Source organism: Scomber japonicus, chromosome 1 (genome assembly GCF_027409825.1).
Source record: "Scomber japonicus isolate fScoJap1 chromosome 1, fScoJap1.pri, whole genome shotgun sequence".
NCBI classification, from domain to species: domain Eukaryota; kingdom Metazoa; phylum Chordata; class Actinopteri; order Scombriformes; family Scombridae; genus Scomber; species Scomber japonicus.
Genome location: NC_070578.1, coordinates 21,328,412 through 21,348,195, shown reverse-complemented (window position 1 = coordinate 21,348,195; position 19,784 = coordinate 21,328,412). Strand labels below are relative to the sequence as shown.

The following is a 19,784-nucleotide window of genomic DNA, read 5'->3' as shown; positions in this document are numbered from 1 at the left end:
CTAACATCATCAATGCCTCTCATAATTTAGGCAACTAATAGCCTAATTTGTAGCCTACCTAATTTGTACCCAGGTTATCTCTATTGTATCTTGGTGAAATCTCAAAACAAAACATACATACATTAGAAAATAGACACTAAGACCTGATCTGGGATTTTTCTACAATTAACCGATTCATGCAGGCCAAAAAGATTACCTTATGATCCAAAAGTGCGTCATGTTTTTATGTTAAACTTCAACAGAATTATATTTTATTAACCTTGATAATATGCACTAGATTGTGCGGTTTATTTATTCTTGGAGCTTATCTACAATACTTCATAACAGGGGACCCAAGTGTTACCAATTTAAATGTTGAAATTGTATAGATTTATTGGTGTGGATGAACAATGTAATCAGTTTTCTCAATCCGTTTAACACAGCCGTTGAATTACAATCATTATTCTGAAAACACAAATGAACAGTTATGGCCATTTACTATGAATTGGAAAATCAGTCATAGCTAATTCTCATATATTGAAATCCATTAAGTTAAACTTAGCTTCCAACTTGCAACTCATGAGCTCAATTCTCAAACATATTCATGTATGCTACAGGACACTGAACTTCAGGTATCATTATTCCTGGACTTGATTGTCAGATACCTTGACTGAGTTCCTTTTTTATTGATTTCATAAAGTACTAGAACAGAGCTTCTATTTGCAATTTGCTGCATAAAGTAAAATCCCAATGCCAAGTGCCCCAACATGTTAATGATAAACTGAGATACATGAAGAGTATTCGGGATACTTTGCCTAATATAAAAGACTTATTTTTATTTTTATTTTCATAAGGTGAACAATCACAGTCTTTCTATAATGCTCCTGGGAAATGACCTGCTGTGATCCAAAATCAACAATGTTGAGGCTCTTTCATTATGTCTGCCTTGTCTTGCAATGCCCACTGGGTGGTGACAAAACACTGTACCAAAGGCGTCACTAGAGCTCTGTAACTCATACAATATTTTTTTGTTACTCTGTATATTTAAACAGCCTTTCTGTGAATACAGAACGAAACACTTTTTTTCTTCAGGTTCAGAGGACGAAGTTTAAGTAGAACTACTTTCAGTATGTTGTGTGGGGTGATTAATTTGCGGTAGTTTCTAATATTCATCTTAAGAATTACATTTGATTTAAAAAAAAAAAAAAAAAAGAAGCCTTAAATGTAAGTACAGACACACACGCACACACACACACACACACACACACACACACACACACACACACACACACACACACACACACACACACACACACACACACACATATTACATGTCTGCAGACGGCAGCCTGTTGGACAGGTTACACCCAGAGAGTGCCTCACCACCCAACATTATTTCAAGGCAAGCCTCAGCCATGCTGGAGACTTGATTGTAAGAATTGGAAACCAGTGCCACCCATCCACTTCAAAAGAGGTTTCCTAGAAGGCTTCTGGTTAGCATTTTCATTCATTTGAGGGGGTGGGGCTAAGTCACAGAATTGAAATGTTACTCGGGAACTTTAAAAAATTGTTCTCATTATTTATAATCATTACTCATTGGCTATTTTAGATCAAAGACCGTCTCAAGAAAAATGGCAGAAGATAAACACTGACCAGAACACAGAGCATAAACTGGATATAAACTAGTGATAATGACACTCATACACTGAGTCACAAAAAGTCCTAGCCTGTGTATGACATGCTTGCTGATTACTCTACATTCAGCATGTAAAAAAAGAAAATGACTCATGGCAAGATTAACCCACCCGAGGGCTCTGGGCAAAAATGAGTTGTGACCCACTACTGACACCCAGCACCAGCACATGCACATCTATCTTTCTATAAATTGCTTATGTTCATTGTCACTATAGAATAAATGAAATAGATTTATATAAGGATAGAATGTGAGCATACTTAAATAATGTAGGGATTAAAACTACTTTTTGACAGAGACAGGGTCTCACAGCAGACTGTGGTAATAATACAGTTTCAGTTGCTGATGTAATTAAATGGTGCACATTCCTAAACGCAGCCTATTACTATTACGAATTACTTCTCCAAAATGTATACACTCTATACTAAAGCTGAACCTTTAGGGGTCCCTAAGGGTGTGGGGCCCCAGGGCAGTTGCTCACCTGTTGATGGCATTGATGATGTCAGTTTAAAGCACATAAAGAGAAATGTATGATAAATTCTGATGAATGTTGCTATAGTGTATAATGTATATCCTCGTGTATAGTGTACTAGTTGTTACAGAGTACAATGCACAAACAAGAGAAAGGGGGCAGAGTAAGATTGTGTTATGTAGTATACTCCTACATGTACAGATAGGTTTAAAAAAAAAAAAAAAAAAAAAAAAAAAAAAAGCTTCACATTTCTGATAAGAGATAAGAGTGATGCTCAAATGTTTTTGTATACTTGTAGCACAGGAAAGTCTGTTGTCAGGAAGCCCCAAAATGCTGCGCATGCTCAGTTGTTTCACTCCCAGTCACTAATGAATATTTAATCATATTCCGCGTTCAGCGCCCTTTGATTGGACCTTCTGGCTCCGTTTCCTGTGTTATGTTTTAGAGTCGATTTGAGGGTACTGCTCTCCCTGTAAATTACCATCCAGCCTACTGCTTGAACACTGCTTATGCTGTCAGTGTAGGACTCGGGACTGTCTACACAATGGACGGAGAACACCGCTGAGGAGTCGCATCCACGCTTTCTGGAGCCTGTCGGGAATATCATCCGTAAACTTGGATTTTGTTCTCTGCTTTTACCTTGATCAAGTAGACTTTTTGACTCACTTTTAACTTCACTCAGGTTCGCACAAATATTGGATCGCGTGGAATAAGAGAGAGAGAAGACTGTTGTGTTGAAGATGGTGAGTAATATTTAAACAGCCTGAGATATTATGACTACTTACTTTTTTAAATACCAATACAATCCAAATATTTAACACAGAGCGACTGTTGGTGCCTTTATGGTCCAATATTTTTTCAATATATCTATAGCTATAGATATATATATGTGTGTGTGTGTGTGTGTGTGTGTGTGTGTGTGTGTGTGTGTGTGTTTGTGTTTGTGTTTGAATAAACAAACTAGTATAATCAATATTCAATTCAAAAGTAATGAGTCACATATTTAATAACTACACATGCAATATCGTCTTTTCACTGAATTCATTTACTGAATTCCAAATTATAATTAATGGCTATACTTATAGATTGATTTGGTTTTGGCTTGTTATGTATGGAACATATGAATATTTTTAAAAAACAAAATATTTTTCTGATGTTTGATAGTACTTTAGTAATTATTTGAGATACCTGTCATATTCTGGCTGCCACAGAAATGTAATGTCATTGAAAAACATTAGTGTTTAAGTGACAGGGACAGCTCTCACTTAAAAACCGGTTAGTCTTGGCAGAGGAGACAAGGAGCATGTGTCAGGTGTAGTGTGTGTGTGCTTCTTGTTGTTGTGTGCATATGTGTGTGTTTGTCTGTGTATTACGTGGAGACAGGTTTTTCCTGGTTACTGAATGCCATCCCTGCAGCTGACACGCCTAGAGCGAAGTTATGGAGGAGGCTCTGTGGCCTCATCATTGTGTTTTGGCAACAATTCTTCATGCCTTCATACCACTTTCTTCTGTGGCCAGATTATCTAATGCAATGTTGAACATAACGTAGCAGTGATGCAGTTTTCTTGTTTAAAAGGAAGCAATTAGCAGTTAACAGAATATGGGAACATCATTAAAGTTATGAGCATCTGAAATGATCCCCTGACTTTTTAAAGTAAGTTTCATGCCCAGTGACATTGTGACAGACGTTATCTAATCAGTTAGGACTGAAACCTGTTTGCATTCTGTCATCCAAACTGTTGTATTGAACCAGTAGTTTGTGTTGCCCACAAGAAAAAACAAAGGACAGAGGTTGCAAAATGTACAGTCGGCATAATGGGGCCTTTGCACTCGAGCTTGTAGCCAAAACTACAAAGAAAAACTTTAATATAATCCTGCAACAATTCTGCTGTAATCTGCCTTTGTGGAGTTCACACATTTACACATTCCCTTCAGATTTTGAATTTCATTATTTCAAGTGCAGTATTCTTGTGTATTACATGGCTACTTTGACCTAAGCACAAATGAACAGCAGCCACATGTTTTCTTTTTGTGTTGTAACATAACGACAGCAGAAAAAACTTTCCTGCTATGAAAGATATATAAATAGTATAAGTGTTCAGGGATAAAAGTAAACATCTCTCTTTTTAACTTAAAAATCTTAAAAATCATGAACAACTTATTTGGTCACAAGAGGTTTGTCTTTACATTTTACAGTTTTTTAGATGAGGTCAAGGAGAGTATCTGGGAAAAGTGAGTATCACTTCATGTTCAGTCTTTTTGTGCCCAACAGACGGCTCTGTTATTAAAATAAAGAGAAAAATAGTCTGATTGTCATTTTAACTGTCTGGAATACCAGACAGCAGCATCGCTCACTGGTTCCTTCTCTGCCAGATGCTGAATAGTAAGTCGGTATGACAGCAGATGGTTTGCATTAGTTTCTCCTACAGGGAGGTGCATACTGAGTAACCCCCCTCTCCCTTCATCTCAAAGCTGGTGCTCCATTTTCAAAACCCATCACTGCTGTAGAGATTTGCTCAGGAATTCAAGTCCTCTCTCTCAAAACAGGATGAACACCCATTCTGTGGACCTGGGGAACTCGTTAGTCTTGTCGCTGTGGTTCAGTACACTCACACACGCCTCTTGATCAGTTCCATACGTCTTTGTTACAGAGCTGCAACTATGTTTCACTGCTTTACTGTTTGTGATGGCGTGGAGTGTTGACTTATTCTGCTGCTGCACTTGTTGTAAATCATCCTGGATGAGAGAAATGTATAAAATACACATTGTAAATTCAAGTTGTCAACCACCATTGAGTTTGTGGGCTTTTCACTTTGCATCAGTCTGCAGTTGAGGTAAATTTGGTTCATTTTTTTTAACTGGGTGTGCTCATGTGCTTCACAATCTAAAGCAGGACAATCACAACTGTTTGCAATGAAAAGAATAAAGCCAATGGAAATGTAACAGTACAATTGGTTTTATTCTTTAATCTTTTAATGTATTGCAAGCAGTTGTGATTGTTCTGCTTTAGATTCTGAAGCACATGAGCACACCCAGTTATTAAAAATGTTCATGCATCAACAAATATCCTTTCTAGTCTTATACTGTAGTGTTACATGTATCACTCAGGTTCTTTTGGGAGATAAACACCATACTGACAGTAATACCACCTGTTGTATTTTTGTTCTTAACAGCTGCAGCTAATGATTATTTTCATTATTGATTAATTTAAATATGACTTTCTTCATCATTATGTCTATAAAACTAAAGGATAAAGCTCATTCTAATTTCTTAGAGCTTAAGATGACTGCAACAAATGTCTTGTTTTGTCTGAGTAACAGGCCAAAATGCCCCAAAAAATCACTTTGCTATCATGTGTGGCACGTAAAAGTATCAAACCCTCACATTTGAGAAGCTGCAACCAGCAAATGTTTGACTAAAACTAAAACTCAAGAAGTTGATTAGCAGAATAGCTACAGATTAACATACTGTTTTCTGGATCTTCTGGTATAGTTCAGTGATTTTTTTTTTTCTGCTATGGATGTTTGGACATTTTACAGTTGAACAGCTGGAAAACAACAATCTGAGTATTTTCCTGCGTATCTCCTCTTTTCCTAATCATGATGGCTTAGAATTACTTCCTTGATTGGGTGTTGTTACTCAAAAAAGAGTCTGACCTTATATTCATGTTTTATCAGTGAGTCAACTTGTGGTGACGTCAAGGCCTCTGGTATTCTTGTAACTCTGATATAAGATGATAGTCTGGTCCCTGGAAGTGACGAGAAGAGGAGCACCCAGCAGTTTTCTCTGTTTATTTACTGTGTCCCTAGAGCAATGACCACACATGTGGCACTTTGGCTCTGCTTCAGGCTTGTTTTCAAAATGACTGGTGACCAGGGCAGCCTTAAAGTATCCTTAACTCTACTGTGGTACTGCTTTTCTCTCCGCCACCGTAATGTCACAGTGAATAACGGTGAGAAAGGATGTAGCTACTTCAGTTGATCAGCAGAACTCCCCCACAATAGAGGGCCATGTGATAAACTGGACTTGTTCCTGTTTGGCCAATAATTACGCTGCTGGAACATTTTAAGGAAGTATTATTGGTTGTAAATTTATTCACACATCAGCTGAAATGTGATGTAGCTGGTCTGGGTTTGTAATTACTCATCAACAAGCAGATAAACATGCCAAAAATACTACAAGTGAAGTCTGCATTCCAGTGGATGGGAATGTATGATAAGAGGTGATGAATTATGTGTGGCATCTTGGTGTCATTGTTGAACATCATTGTCTTATATTTCAATAAGGGTAATAATCCCAGAGGTCTACATCTAAGTTGTTATGAAGCCCATCTTTACAACTTAAAACCTGAACAGACCACCTATTGTTAAACAGATAATAAGGTGATAAAGTAAGCTAAATGAACATAATAGTAAACGGTGCTATCCGTGTCACCATAATTCCATCAATACCTCTCAATGTAATGTAATTTACTGCATGTTTAGTTTATTTCCCTTTTCCTTAAATCAAGAACCAAGCGGTGTGTTGTCATAACTGCCTATTTGCATGTATGACTTCCCTCATCGTGGACAGGGAACAAGGTCAGACCTTTGGAGCTGTGCCCCAGGTTATTTGCTCTGATAGCCTTCCATCGTCACATGATGTCAGACAGTTTTTTTGGCCTCTGAGTCAGTCCCTGGCCTCTCACCCTGTCCAGTGGAAATCTCATTTGTCTACATCCTGTCATTTGTAGAAGATTGCCCCGACCCTATAAGGTATACATTTTTAATCCCACTTCCTCTTAGCACGCAAAGTGAATTACAGTGCTGTAATATTATGAAGATCAGTTAGTGATTTTGTAGAGCTTGCACTCATTTTTGAAGACAGCTCCACTAAATTAAACACAAGGGACATAAAACAAGGTGGGATGACACTCTTGGTTTTTGATTTTTCAGATTTCTCCAGAATCAGTTAAAAAAAAGGAAGTCGTAAGGTCTTCAAATGAATATCCCCAAAATATCAAGTTCTACTTTTATAATTTTGTCCCAGATCATGTGGGAAAAACTCACAGAACTGTAGACAGCGATCAATGGGGAACCAGAACTGAGTCAAAGCTTTTTTAAGTCTTGTCAGCTGTTGTATATCTCTAAAAAAGACATCAACTAACTGACTGGAAACACAGCCAAAATTAGCTAGTTTGAAATAGTTGTCTTGTTTTGGCATACATCCCATGGCAGGGCTGAGTCAATGCATGTCTCTGTGTGAGACCACGCAGTGACTGGAGTATCAAAACAGATATTCTCTGAGATGTTGGACAGTTTAGGCTTTCCAGTGTACTATACATGGCCACCACGTTGAAAAAATATGTAGTACAAGTTTAGTTGTCCTGTGGTTGAATGACAGAGATCACATCATGTCAGTATCAGTTATCTGGCTCCCCTTTGCCATGCAGTACTCAGCAGCAAACTTATTGGTATTGGTAGTCGCCTCTGTTACCATGTAACCACTTGTAGTTTCCATGTGGACATTGTCTCAGTTAATATCATTTCACTAACGTTCCAGAACAAATATTGACTTAAATATTATCAGCATTGGGTTTGGCTGCCTCTTTTCGACTGCTGACACTACTGATACAAGTGTGTAGCCTACTTGTAGAAACCAGTGTCTCTATAAAATTGAATTAAATTAAATATTTTTTGTCCTTGACCTTTTTGGCTTACCAGTTAAATTTACTGATGTGTGACTGAAGTGCAAACTGGCCTTCACAAATCCATCTTGGTGTAATCAGCATAAGTTTCAAATGATGTTTCTTATTGACTGTAACTGGATTTACTCCCGCAGAATATGTTTGAATCATGATTTATGTGAGGGTTAATTATATTTAAATGACTTATGAACTTCATTTAACTGTGGGCTGGCCATTTGCAGTGCTTGTTTAGCCTCATAGCTTGATCTGTTCTGGTTAAAATCCAGCTTTTTCATTTTTGCTCTGAGAAATCTTGTAACTGGTAGAAAAGTAACTTGTAACTGGTAGAAGTAAAAGAACCAGAAAAGCCAGAGGCAAGCTTCTAACACACCTCTTGTTTTAGATCAGCATCTCTAATTTCATGGCTGTCCTCTATCAAAGTAACACTTATCCTTGTCCTTCTTTTTTTTAGATGATAACAGAGTGAACACATCTGTAAGCACCAGACTTGTGTTTTTTATTTAACACTTATTACACTGCTCTTCAATTAGGGGAATTACAGTATGTATCATCAACCAGTCCAGGCTGGTGCTTTGTTCAGCACGTCATCCTAAGAAGCAGGGATTATTGTTGCTGTCAGTGCATGAATTAAACAGCTGAGTCATTCCTTTAGCTATTATATTATATTACAGTGTTCACTTTGGTGGAGTTGATAAAGTCATTATTATACTGCCATTCATTATCTGCGTCCACTACACCCCATCATCCAAGAAAGATGCAGTTGAACATGCACTCGCTACATGCAGTTTAGTTTAGGAGGATTAACAACAATATTGTCATGCTGCTACATCACCGCCCTGTCTGATCTCTTCATAAAGGCTCTTTAAGTTCTTGGACTAACTAAAAACTGTGTGGAGTGTTGTTTACTGAGGCCAAAACTTAGGGCTGACCTTGTCTGACCCTGCGTGACCTTTCTCACAGTAATGTGAGCCACCTTTTGACCCATGTTAGTGTTTCAGTCTGGAGCAGCACTGTACTCGAGAACCAAACAATTTTGGCTCACTGCGAAAGAATTCCTATAATATGCTGTCTTTTTGAGATATACCTGTCATAACTGTATAACTCTGGTTGACTGAGCTTGGACGTCTGTTTCATTTTTTTTTTTTTTTCCAAACAAAAAATAAACAGAAACAAGATTTCTGTTCCATAATACAACTCAACTGGAAGCTCTTTTGAAGGCCTTGACCTTTGGAATTTTCTTCTCTTGTGGAAGCTGTTTGTTAAAATGAGCAGCTACTGTAGCTTCGTAGTGCTGATACGAGGACCTTTCTGTGCCAATAGTGCATTATGAAATGCTGTAGACTTTATGCAGTCAAAAACAAGCTTGGATTATGACAGAATTTCTAACAACACACTTTAAAGATTTCTTATCTTAATGCCAGTGAGTATGTCTTTTTTTGCTCATTCTATTTGCCATTACTCAAATTTATGTCCATGAATCTTCTTCTATGAGGTGATGGATGCAGTGAAATAATTCATGAGAGGCAGGAAAGGCGTGAGTGAGCCTTACAGAATTTGGTGGCATTTTACCAAACCAAATTACTGTCGTTGTACATGACTCAAACGTCTCCTCCCTCTTCAGTCTTAAATTGGAAAAGCCTACAGTTTGTGTCTTAACATGTATTTGCATGTATTCAGTTGCTTTTGGGATAGATGCCGGTTAGTATTTCATTGATTGAAATTTAAGAGTGAGGCCTTGTTGTGGCACAAGGCTCGAATGAATGAGTTTCCACTGCAGATGGTTTGTTTACATTCAACCACTACTAAGGCTTCTTTAAAAAAACGCAGCTCTTGTCTAGCATTTCACTTCTGTTCAAGTGCCACCCAAAACCACTTCATCTTTGATATTATGTTTTATTAGCTGTTGTCATCCATTTAACACACAGATTCAGTTTGAGATGTTTAACATCAACAATTTCCATTACTGTACTAAGATAGAGACATGCTCTGCCTCTGTGAAGCTGAAACTTTGTGTAGAAGTCCTCCAGTATTTGTTTACACATCATTGTGTCCTCTTTCTCTGAGAGGGGTGGGGCAGTGCTCACCCTACCCTGTAGGCACAGCATTATAAGTCCCAACTAGTCAGTGCTCATGTTACCAATTCCCAACAAAATAATATATTACTTTTCATTCTTTCCTCGAATGTGGCCACAAACAGCTCAGATCTATAACAGCCTGAGAAATCTGAACAAGGAAACAGAGAACAAGGCCTGTTAGTTTGCATTGTTTATGCTAGTCCCAGTTGTAAGTACAAACAAATGACCAGTATCACTGAGTTGTGAAAAGATGAAGTCTGAGTTCCCTTTCTGCTCTTTCCTCATTTAAATTTAGTGTATTAGTCTTAGTATAATAAGTATTATTGCCTGAATAGAAAACCCTATCCAGGTCAGAGCAGTCAGTCTTTGACTCCCTTGAGTCTGGTGACTCTTGGCTTGGATCAGTGCAGTGTCAGCTTTGCTGCTCTGTGTCATTGGAAGAGACTTGTGCAAAGGTGAATGGTATTGTAGCTGTGTTTAGGTTTGAAAAAGGAATGCAATCCATTTTTTTACTTTTTATTTGTTTTTTAGCTCTGGAGGCAACAGCATGAACACACATACAATATAACACTAAGCAATGGAACACTAAATGCAAATCAGGGCACTCAGACATGTATATGTTCTCTTTTCCAGTTATTCCATATCCCAACAGTTACGCTGCTTGTTCGGCATTAGGTTTAATATAAATGATTCTCTTTTCACAGTTCTTGTCAAATATTTCCTTTAATTTGCAGCAGGTTGGTCAACTTTTCAATTTTTTGACTGAATAGATATCACAGACAATCTAAAAACCATTGCTCTTTCCCTGGAGTATCGGCTTTAGACTAGGAATGACACCAATTTTTAGATTTCACATACTGTATATTGTTTTTGTTTTTTTCAAATGTATAGTTATATCATAGTAATGCTAACAGGTATTAAGCAGAATTAAAACCTTGTTTGGATGAAAGAAGTCACACAAAAGAGCATAATTCAAGCAGTGTCATTAATGGGTCAGTTTCTATGCATCACATTCAAGAAACACTAGAATAGTTAGAATGTTGAAATTAAACTATTACTATTGTTATTATTAAACTTGTTAAGAATGATCAAAATGTTAAAATAGATGACTTTTACCGTTCAGGTCAAATGAGCTCTGAAATAAAGAAAGTTGGTTGATTCAGCTGTTGGCTGTACCCCTATCAGTGATGTCACATCAGGCTTTGAGAGATGTGAGTGAATCTACAATCTCCAGATAAAAAGAAATATGAATTATTAAGCCACTCCAATATGTATGGCTGTCCTTTTCAGTGTTGTTAAAAATTCCTGTTGAAGTTTTCAACACTGGGCCACACAGAACAATTGACTGACACTGTCAGTAATGTTTCAGGGGAGACACTGTGTCATAAAAGTTTAATATGTTCGACTACAGGCTATACAGGTATATTTCTCCATGTGATCAGAACAGACTTTACAGACATTTCTCCACAGCTGGCAGGTGAAGCAACTCTTGCTGTCCTTCTCTCTTTCCTCTTCCATATAGTTTTCAGCCAAATGGGACTGCTTGTTGGTTGCCATTATACCACAAAATGTGAATTTACTTCTACAGTTTTAGTTAGGAAGCTTTAATGTGTGGGCAGGTATTACTTAAAGTTAAGATACACTGGGATGTTTATTGTTGTGTCTACCTTTAACACTGTAAAAACCATGCCAAATGTGGAGTGGTAAGGCGAAAATGAAAATCTATACTCATTAAATTACAACTTTCACTATATTCATTTTGTCCCAGCAATGAAAGAGTTTCAGCCTCTTTGACAGTTTTCTGCTCCGTGTAATTCAGTGTTGATTTGCTCTTTAATCAAGTTCCAGCTTCATCTGGAGTTTGCAATATCACTTAAGAGGAAGAAGCATTTGTGTGTTTACAGGGCTCAGTGTGATCTTATGAGCATTCCATCCCTCAGAGGTTTACACTCTATCAGATTGTCACACTGTAGGTCATTGCTCCTCTGACACCACTGAGTTTCTACTCATCATTGTTTGTCTTCTTCCCCTGCCTTGGAGAGGCTAAGTATCTCAGTCAGCAGTTTTATCTGCATCTGGCGCGATTAAACACATTGAGTTAACTTGGACAAAGTGCAAACGCAGGCAACAGAGACCAGGTGGAAATACTGTTTAGAGAGTAACACCGCCACTTGAGCCCTGTTTAGTTTCGATCAAACCAGATATGTTTTGAATTCCAACAAGGAGTAGGGGGGAAAATTAGTCAAAATCAACCCACACATTGCTGGCACGATCATGTACTGGAGCTATTCCCTGGCTTCTTTTGGCACAGCTCAGGAGTGGACAGTCTTAGTAGCAATTATAGCCCCCACAGTACTTTACAGCAACCCATTTTCTGAACCAGAGAACAGTTTTTCAATGTGTAGACTCTCTTGAGATATGTAATCTATCACAGCAGACATTTAGGTGCCTGTATTTTGTGCTACAATAGTTACCATGTGCTTGTAAGATAATGCAGTTGCAATCAGCAACTGTTTTGTCCTTGTTGGTGCATTCAAAGAAGTTCAGAGATTAGACAATCACATAGGCAACCTCATAACAAATTGTGTTCATAGGATTTCTAAGTTTGAGGGTTGTTAGAAAACTAAACACAAGGACACAACAAATAACTTACATTGTGTCTTACATCTTTAAAGGTGTTGTTTGTATCTAGCTCTCAGGTTGGAGGATAATGTTTCCCAGAAACGCTCAAATGCACCAGTGAGGATCAGTTTTCACAACACTCCCTACTCACAGCCTCCTTGCTACGTGACAATTATGTAACTTTGTCAGACAAAATAAGGCTGTTTTCATATTCGCTTTGATGGGTTGTTAACAAGCAAGTTTCTAGTCTCTATGTATTGATTTTTCATATGGTTCTAAAATGAACCACTGACAACAGCTAGCTGGAAGGTAGGAAATCAATATGAAAACTCATGGCATGCTTTGGAAAATAATGTTTGGCAGTAGCATAGAGAATACATGATTTGTATTTAATGGACGAAAACCTGCTAAACCACTGGCATGGGTCTTTAAGCCTGGACTATTGTCCTGCTTGCTGCATCAGCATTACAATAGTGTCTCTGCTACAATATCATGTGCATTTGTTGCAAGTCACGTCACACTGTGGTCTCCAACATGCATCAGTTTTGCATCTGCTTTTGATCTTTTTGATAGTAGAAATAGCTTTAGAGTACCTCAGAACTCATTGCTTCTTCACCAAAAATTGTGCTGAGTTTATCGTTAAAAATGAACTTACTACTAATCAATCAGCTCAGGTTTATGCACCATGCAGCATCATTTTCTCTACTTTACTGCCTCATGTTTCCTCTTCAACAGCATTTAGAGTTGCTCTCAATATGCTTCTTATTCAAATTAGTTTCATAACAAGCCTCTCAGTAAATTACTGGTACTGTATATGGGGCAGATTAGAGAGAGTGTAAACTTCCTGTCTGGGGTTTTTGATTGTGATGGTAAGGTGACTATTATTTCAATGTGGACTATACATATAGATTGTGCCTTGTATGATAAAAATGCTTTAGGTAAACCTTTAGGCTTTAGGTTACTTCATAAGAGTCTCTGGAAACTTGTTGGCCCTCTGCACTATGACCAGAATGATCTTTTAATTTGTGACACACTTACCAAATTAGATTACTTAAGTCTTTGTCCTAGGCCTTTTCATCACACAGCTATTAACTAATGCTGTATATTATTATTTGGAAATGGTCATTGCATCTGAATCACTGTTGCTGGCCAGTTACTCAGAGCCCTGCATCAATACCCACCTCTAACCAGAACATTAACTATCTTTGCAAAAACAAATGACAGCAGTTAGTGTTTTACAGGCACAAGTGTATATGAGAAAAATATATCCTGTTTATAAAGTCTGAGTGGTAAATATGTGGAGAGGAGAGGTTTTTTCCAGTCAACACAGCTGTGGCAGATTTATGTGTATCTTCTCAAAGCTATAAATCTGAAAATTATCTTCAGGATTAATCAAATAATAACATTTTGGGAACATAACATTTTTAAGGCAAGATTGGCTTTGAAAATCAGATCAAGTAAGCTGTTACATGGTGGTACTGCTAATCTTCTACATGAGGGCTTATCAGACATGGGGTGGAGGTACTGTTTCTCTCCTACTGCAGTCAGCTCCAGTCCAACATCATATCCACCGACATACTTGGAGCATTTTCCTTGTAGCAGTAGTCAGTACATGACCTATAAGTCTGCCTTGTGGTATTAAAAGAGTTGTGTTCTTAAGCTAGATTTAGCTTAGTTTGTACTTTGCTTCATTAAAAAAGGTCTTTCCTAATCTGAAGATGGCAGCTAGGAATTTTGAGTGGTCAAAAACCGGTCTGTGGGCAACAGTATTCAGTTTACCTTTGCCATGTGCAGTCAGTTCTGCATGTTTTTCCTCAGTTGCTTTGTTGTATCGATTGCAAGTTGGGTGATTTCTCAATACTTTCTGTATGGAGTGATTAACAAACTCAGTTGCTTCTTATTTTAGACAGGAGGAATTTGTTCTCATAGCTTTAATCCAAGATTGCCACAGAGGGCTAACACATGGTAGACTGTATGTCAATTCGTGGAGTGGAAAAGGAGAATGGCACAGAAGGGAGAAATGAGGGGAAAAGTGCCGCTTATGATACTGAATCAAACCCAGCCATTTCCTGTACACTGAGCCAGCTCTGCTCAGCACTCTCCATATATGGTAATGGTATTTGCATGAAGGGAAAGCCTGGGCTTATGGATCAGGACTAGTGTTGAAATTCCTTTGTATTAACTTCTGGGAAAAGGTCTGGTGCCGTAGTTTGGGTTTGGATGATTATGTTTAATTCTCTAAGGGAAAACTAATCAAGACAAAAATTTCATTGATTCTTACTACTTCCATTAAAGGTACAGTGTGTAGAATTTAGTGGAACAGACTCTGCAGAAATGTAGTAAAATATTGATAAGGGCAGTGGTGATCTTAAGGTTAGAAATGCTAGCTTGTGACCGGAGGGTCGTTGTGTCAATCCCTAGGACCAGCAGCATAAATCTGGGTGGAGAAAGTAAAGAAGCAGCACTTGCCCCTCCCTAATTACCACAACTGAGGTACCCTTGAGCAGGGCCCTTAACCCCAGCTGCTCTAGTGGAGGTGCTCAGTGGCTGGCAGATCAGCCTGTGGTTGTACTGGGCAGCTTCCATGTATGAATATGTCACTGTGTGAATTTGACAGGGCAATTCTGAAAAAAAGAGCTTTGCTCTCAGTGAAATTCAGGGTAATTACCAAAATCAATAAAGTTAAAAAGAAGGTATATTTTAATTAGTGTGTGAAAATGAGAATTGCGTTTTCTGTACCTTCATATCTAGGAACAGGTCCTCTTACACGGAGCCTGCCATGTTGCACCACCATGTTTCTACAGTAGCCCAGATTGGACAAATCAAACACTGGCTCTACAGAGGGCCTTTTGTGTTGTATGGCCACTGTTGGTTCTCTTACGCAGTTGGAAGGGGAGGTGGAGGGGTATTCAGTTGGTTGCAATCTGCAACATTACTGCTAGATGCGAGTAAATCTTACACACTGGTCCTTTAATACCTGTTGCTACAATACCTGTCAAAATATCATGTCAGTCCAAACTGGTTGTAATACATACACAATGTATCAGTGACCAGATGCTCAGTTCTTTACTGCACCTGTGTTGCTAAGCTGCGCTCTGAAGGAAGTCTTTGGTTCCATGGCAATGGTGTTGTTATGGCCACTCTAGACTCCAGCTGTGTCATTTTCCCCTGTGCCTGTGTGTGTGTGTGTGTGTGTGTGTGTGTGTGTGTGTGTGTCTGTGTCTGTGTCTGTGTCTGTGTGTGTGTGTGTGTGTGTGTGTGTGTGTGTGTGTGTGTGTGTGTGTGTGTGTGTGTACACTCTGATGCCTCCACCATAACATACAGTAACTCAGATTTTCTTCAATCTGAGTTAAAGAGATTACAGTCAGTCTACAGTCCAATAATTAAGTTAAATTAATCAGTTACTTGATTATAAGTCATTAGTCAAAGTAATTTACTGTACAGAGTTTTAAACCATGTCTACTGAGCTTATGTATGACTCACATTAGGTGTTAGATTCTGTACACTACAATATGTGTGTTGTTGACTGTTTTATTGGCAACCGCCGTGTCCAATTGCTCTAACAGGGATTAATAAAGTGCTTCTGGATGCACCTACTGTAAGCATGAGTTACTGGGCAGTACTGGTTCATAGGTTTAATTGTTTAATTTCAGTGTCAAAGTCCAGAATATAGTTACACATTTAACGGAAAGTTAACAACTTCTCTAGCCAGATACATAAAAGAAAACATTGCTATGATGAGGCAAACAGCTGGTGTTATTGCAAATCATGACCATACTGTTAACTTTTCAGACTGTCTGGAATAAAATGTGTGTAGCAGTTGGAATTTAACAGCAATACAAAGAAGTGTATTAATGATCAGATGTAGAGCAGCCCTCCTCACCTCATCACCAACATTACAATCACTTGAGTACAACAACCCTTCACCCCTGGCTGGAGAGGAGTGCAGTTGTTTATGGGCACCTCCCAGGCGTCTTTGTGTGTTTGTGTGCAGCCCTCCTTCCCTGTTCAGTTTCTCCCTTTGCCTGTTGCTGTAAGTAAGAATATTTTCTTAGTCCTCTTGCCTCATTAAACAAGGCCTAAGTCAAAACATATGAAACAATCCTCTGAATATTTTGGTGCTCACCTCCTACATTTGCAGCTTATTACCTTCTTCAATCTGCACACTTTCATTCCAGACATAGCAGAGAGAAGTTAAATATAGCATTTTCAATTGTTTCCACTTAGTGGTTGGGCCAGCACTCTCCTAACGTCTGTCTTCAGGGGAAAGGTCTTCATCTGTCAAAGTATTACTAGCTGTCAGTAAAAGGATAACCAGTAAGTGCCTGAATAAAAAGAACATTTGAGTTTATTAGTGATATAAAGGAAAGTAAATGCAGGTTTATTTCATTAAGAATATATTGGCTGAAGCCCTCTGAGCCCCTCAGAGAACAAAGAAAACTCAAATTAACTCAAAGTAGAAGAATCAGATTCACCTTGTTTTTGAAAAACGCACTGTTCTGACAAGGTAATGTGCTCTTTTTGCATTTTGGTGTCCTAAAAAACACTCAAAGAAAGGGAGTAAGTGTGTATGTATGTGAGCTTTCTCTTTTACACAATTCACGTCACAAATTTCTTAAGCTCCCCTTTCACTCATTGTATGTCAGGAGGTATTCGTCTCTAACAGTGACATCACCCTGTCAGCGTTGCTAAGGGAGGAAGGAAGTAAGCATCTCTCTCTGCCACACCTAAAAAGCAGTAAAACATGTTAATGGGCGTGATCTGGAGAATTAATCAAGCTAAATTTACTGTTTCCCTCCTGGGGGTAAATACCCGCAGAATTAGACTGAAAAAAAGCTGTTAACATTCCTTGACATCTCCCATGCTACAACTGAGTCTGTAAAGTGGTTTTAATTTTGCTCTTGTAAAGAATAAAGTCACCCTGGAGGATATTAAGAGTTCCCTGGCTCTCCTCCTTCAGTTAGTAATTCAGAGTTAATTACTAAATGCACAGTGACTTTCCACAGGTTTATTTTGCATGGTGGTTTTTACTTGTTGTGGTCCTCAATATTACCAAAGTTTGTCCTTTGCTTTTTTTGTTTTGTTTCATCTACTATCTATAAGAGAAACTCACTATTTTTGTTGGTGTTTACTCACACTTTGTGTTGTTTTTAGAATGATAGTTTCTGGGGAATTTACAGGATAAGACTAATGCTTTTAAGTATTTGTCTGAAAATTAAATGAAATGACCAAAAACAACAAGTACTTTTATATTTTACTAAAAAATATTGTTACCCAAAAACATTTAAAGATACATCACTGAGTCACATCGTTGCACTGAATGACATGCTCTTTCATTACAATGAAAATGGGCTCTGTAGTTTATTTTGACTCATTCCCACTTACTCAGTTGTTAATCAGCCGTGAAAGTAGTCTTCAGCAAATGTACCATTTACTCCTGTCTGAATCATGTTGGCTTAAAACTACAGTGCCTAGGGGCGTTGTGGTTGAGGGGTTAAAACGCAGGGCATATACTGCAATGTCCTTGTTTGACTCCAACTGGGGACCTTTGTGTACATCATTCCCCATCTCTCCCTCCCTATTTCCTGTCATCTATCTACTGATCACTTGTAAATAAAAGCTTAAAATGCCCTTGCCCTCCTAAAAACTAAAAAACAAATGACAGTGCCTAGCTTTTCTCAGGAAGTTATTTTACTTTTTTTGTCTAATCTTTATTTAACCAGGGAAAGTCTCATTGAGATTAAAAATCTCTTTTACAATAGTGTCCTGGCCGAGACAGACAACAGCACAATTAACAGTGTTGCCCACATTTGAAACATATTACGATTTACAATGAAAATAAAGAATGAATTACAAAATCATAAAATAACATCATGTAAATAACATCCCCATAGTCTGCTTTTGTCCTATTACTAAAATAAAAACCCAATTTCAATTTCCCTTTGATTTTGCATTTGAAAACAAGTTTTATATCATGCAAAGTATGCTGCACAGTATTAAAAACAAGTTGTAGCTGACAAAGAGCCTGGTATGGTGTAAACGCAGAGTAGTACATCACAATATCATCAGCATTAAAGTCGAAATATGTGTTGGAAACATTTATATCAAGACTATTGCTATATTTAATGGACAGGATTGGTCCCAGGTCAAATCCCTGAGGCACACCCTTGGATATTAGCCAGAGGTGATACCTTTTGCCTGCATCTGCCAGGTACATACTTTTCATACCAACTGACAGTTTGTTCTGACAGTCACTGATAAGTCTTTGCTTCAAAATGTCATGATCCACATTGTCAAAAGCCTTTGATAAGCCAATGAAAAGGGCTACACAGTGATTATTGTTGTTTAAGGATTCAATAAAATCATTAACGACTTCTAGGGCTGTAGTTATGCTATGTGTTTTCCTAAAACTTGATTGAAAACCAGATTAGATATTGTTAGTGAGTGAGTTATTAAGCTGTTTCTTTGAAGATAAACAATGTTTGCGCCTGTTTTTAAAGCTGAAAACCCCAGCAGAAATGAATGGGCGACTGGGAAAGCGGGAAAGTAGTGAGAGATGGACTAATGCACTGTTGGTTTTTGTCTTTTTATGTGATTATTGATATATAAAATTATAAAACTTATAATTTGCCATTATTTTCATATTATGTTAGTGGAAGTTCAGATTGTATTGTAAATGATTGTATGTGCAGTGTAATATTGTATGATACTGTAATCAGCAAGTAGAAGTAAAATATAGAAAGTCAGAATACAGTTCTTGATTTTGATATAAAACATCTAGTTATGAGTTATGAGTACAGTGAGAGATAAAATGTTTGTAAAGAATAATGCAGTTCTTCTACATAGACACAGTATGATGCTGTACTGTGTCACTGAATGTTTTTTTTCCTTTCATTGTTTGTCTCTCCACACCTCCTCGCTAAAGAGGGAGGAAGTCAAGAGTTAAAATGTGTTTTGACTAATGTGTTGGATGCTCTCAGTGGCTCTGAGTGGTTCTCCATCCAGGAGAAAGAGACTCACTCCTCACAGCATATTGTGACCCTCGTCCACAGTAGCCAGACAACACTGACTCATAGCACATGATGAATGACCTCAGTTCTCCGGGGACTCACTCAGCTCAAACAAAACAGGAACGTAGGCAGAAACCAGATTGTTAGGATGTGGAGAAAAGTTGGGTCAGAGCATCTTTAACACTTGGACAAATAACGCGGAGCACTTCTGGGAATCTGACCTCGCACTATTTTAAAGTAAACATTG

General features: G+C 38.0%; 1 protein-coding gene across 1 annotated transcript in view; it reads left to right on the top strand.

Moving 5' to 3' along the window:
* The first annotated feature begins 2,670 nt into the window (after positions 1 to 2,670).
* myo1ea (myosin IEa) overlaps positions 2,671 to 19,784 on the top strand; it is a 52,999-nt gene continuing 35,885 nt past the window's right edge. The window contains exon 1 of the mRNA XM_053318546.1: positions 2,671 to 2,887. Coding sequence (XP_053174521.1) covers positions 2,885 to 2,887 — 3 coding nt within the window. The 5' untranslated portion in view covers positions 2,671 to 2,884. The remainder of the gene's footprint in view (positions 2,888 to 19,784) is intronic.